At 48.1% G+C, this 2,790-nt stretch overlaps 1 protein-coding gene across 1 annotated transcript; it reads left to right on the top strand.

Moving 5' to 3' along the window:
* The first annotated feature begins 1,484 nt into the window (after window positions 1-1,484).
* LOC147430187 (pentatricopeptide repeat-containing protein CRR2, chloroplastic-like) lies at window positions 1,485-2,548 on the top strand. Its single transcript, XM_086495110.1, has 3 exons — window positions 1,485-1,643; window positions 1,757-1,795; window positions 2,285-2,548. The coding sequence occupies exons 1-3, from the start codon at window positions 1,485-1,487 to the stop codon at window positions 2,546-2,548; spliced, it is 462 nt and encodes a 153-aa protein (XP_086351236.1).
* Window positions 2,549-2,790: the final 242 nt, after the last annotated feature.

Raw genomic sequence — 2,790 nt, forward strand, 5'->3', positions numbered from 1 at the left:
AGCTCTACAAGGCATGAGAAGGGTGCAGAGCATGTGTCAGGACATCTCAGAGTCAGTTCCAGCTGAGTGGCTCACACAACTCGAGCCGGTAGCACCCCGGTAGATGGGAGCCTTCACACGACTGGAGGTTCTCATTTCAGTCAGGGCCTGCTCAGAGTCTGTCTCAGCCCTGTTCTTCGAGCTTCAGGGTGGGGGACGACTACAACGAGTGGTAGTAGAGGCCCCGAAGGTAGCAGAGTGCTGTTTTCAGAGGATCCGAGTAGTGGGCATCTGTGGGAGGACCTGCGTCATAGACCCTGACCCAGCAGTTCTTGAGACAGGACACTGGAGGCTATGGGCTTGGGAGTGTTGTCTGCTGGTACGAGTACAGTGGGATCCTGGTGAGTGGCTATGGAGAGACCCCTTCTCTTCTACAGACCACCCAGGAGTCCCGTTCTTTTAGTACACTGTTCGACTGGGACGTCATATACTAGCAGCACAGAGAGAGGCCCGCGTCGCTGCAGCACGTCATTGGCAGGAGGAGGGTCTCACAGTCGAGTTCTTGGCAGACTTTTGGGAGAGGTTGTGGGACTCCAGACAGCTGAGGCGAGTCACCTTGTTTTAGTGGCTAGTCGCACATAGAGCTACAATAGTAGGGAGCTGGCTAGTGCATAGTGGTCTCTCGGCCACATGTGCAGCTTGTGACCATTTGGTGGAGAGTCAGCGTCACTGTCTTTGGGACTGTCCCTCGGCCCAGCAGGTGTGGCTACGAGTTCTTCGACTGATGCCTGCTCTCTCCACGGCTCGACAATACACTTGGGGGGCAGCGGCTTGGTCCACCCTCACGGGCCCGACACTTCAGTTTGAGCTATCTTCCACCAACAGGATGATAGTGATGCAGGGGGGGCGACCTACACTCTAGCCTGCTACTACAGAGCTTACTCCACATGAGTGGTGCAGTGAGAGAGAGGAGTGTTGGGAGCTCATCAGTGGCCTGACACTTTGGTTCATCTGGCGGGCCCGCTGTTTCCGCATCTTTGAGGCTCGCCTTGTGCCACCAGCAGAGACTGTTCGTGACTTTTGGCTAGAGTTGATCCATACTCTCAGAGGACAGCTTCAGGGACTACAGGGCAGCACGCATGCGGGAGCGCCGCGAGGCCTTCCTTCGACTCTGGCGCCCTGGGCCTTTCTACACCATAGTCCAGGGTGTGCTCAGATGGCACTACTGTCCACCTGTGTGGCGCTTCCCTCCTCCCATTTCTTGATTTAGCCTCATTGTATATATGCTGTTTTTTCATTGGGAGAGTCTCCCCATCATGCTTGTTGTAGCCCTCTCTTGCAGAGGTGGTTGTAGCCCTATGGGCAGTTCTCATTAACTAATAGAATGAGAACTAATAGAAGGATCTTTTCTCGGAAAAAAAAGAAAAGAAAGAGCATACCATCTAGAGATTTTGTGTGAGGGCATTAAAGAAAGGGAGCTTGTTGTTGGTAATGCTTTAGTTGATATGTATGGATATTGTGGTTCTTTGAAAGTCTCTTTTGAAGTTTTTGAAACGCTTCCCACTAGGGATGTGATCACTTGGAATGCACTTATGTCTAGATATGCCAAACATGAGGAGGGCAAGGAAGCACTCGATTGTTTCAAACAAATGCAGATTGAACGTGTATGTCCAGACTTCAGCACCTTAGTTTTTTTTTCTAAAAGCATGTCGTAGTACTGGATGTGTTGACAAAGGCATAAAGATGCATACTGAGATTGCAAGGAATGGTTTCTTAGTGGAAATCTGGTTGTGTTGGCGGTGCCTTGGTCGACAAGGTATGCAAAATGTGGCTTCCTCCAAAGTGCACTGGAATTGTTTGATTGTCCTATATCATGGAATGCACTCATTGAAGGATATGCACAACATGAGACGGTGATGAAGTATTGACGTGTTTTAGGAAAACGCAAGCAGATGGCATTTCACCAGATGCAGTATTGACGTTTGCATCTTGAAAGCTTGTAGAAGCACTAGATCCATAGACATGGGTGATTCAGAAGTGGCTAAGGATTTCTAAGAAGATACTCTGTCATTTGTAGTAGTGCTTTGATTGATATGTATGTAGAATTTGGCTCAGTTATGAAAGCTTAGGGAGTCTTTGACAGTATGTTCTATTGAGATATCGTTTCATGGATGACCCTTGTTGCAACGTATACCAACCAAGACTGGAAAGGAAGCTCTAGATTGCTTTGAATGAATGGAGCTTGAAGGCGTCCTACCAAATTTTTTTACATTTGTTTGTGGTTTGAAAGCTTACTGCAGTGTAGGGGTCATTGATAAGGGCATACAGAGAGAGCTCGGATGGGGTTCATGCAAAGAGACCTGGTTGTGGGCAGTGCAGGGATTGGAATGTATTCAAAAGCTGGGCTGCTTGCAAAAGTAGAGGAATTGTAAACGCATGGAATGTGCTGATATCAGGGTATGGCAAATGTGAGCATGGTAAGGAAGCCATTAGATGTTTTGAACAGATGCAAGCAGGAGTCTGTCCAGACTCCAGCACATCTGTCCATGTTTTGGGTGCTTGTGGATAGGTCTCACACATACTTTGAGGTTATAAGTAAAGATTTTGGTATCTTTCCTCGGTTTGAGCATCATGCCCTCATGGTTTTACTTGGTTGCTTGGGTCATTCAGATACATCCTCGATGATGTTGAGGAGAATGCCAATTGGTGCCAATATTGTGGTTTGGGACACACTTCTAGGTGGTCGTAAAAGGTGGGGTAATACAAATCTTGGAAGGAAAGCTTTTGTAGAGGTACTATGTGTGGATGACG

The sequence above is a fragment of the Adiantum capillus-veneris genome, chromosome 22 (assembly GCF_014529385.1).
Source record: "Adiantum capillus-veneris isolate H3 chromosome 22, ASM1452938v2, whole genome shotgun sequence".
Classification (NCBI taxonomy): domain Eukaryota; kingdom Viridiplantae; phylum Streptophyta; class Polypodiopsida; order Polypodiales; family Pteridaceae; genus Adiantum; species Adiantum capillus-veneris.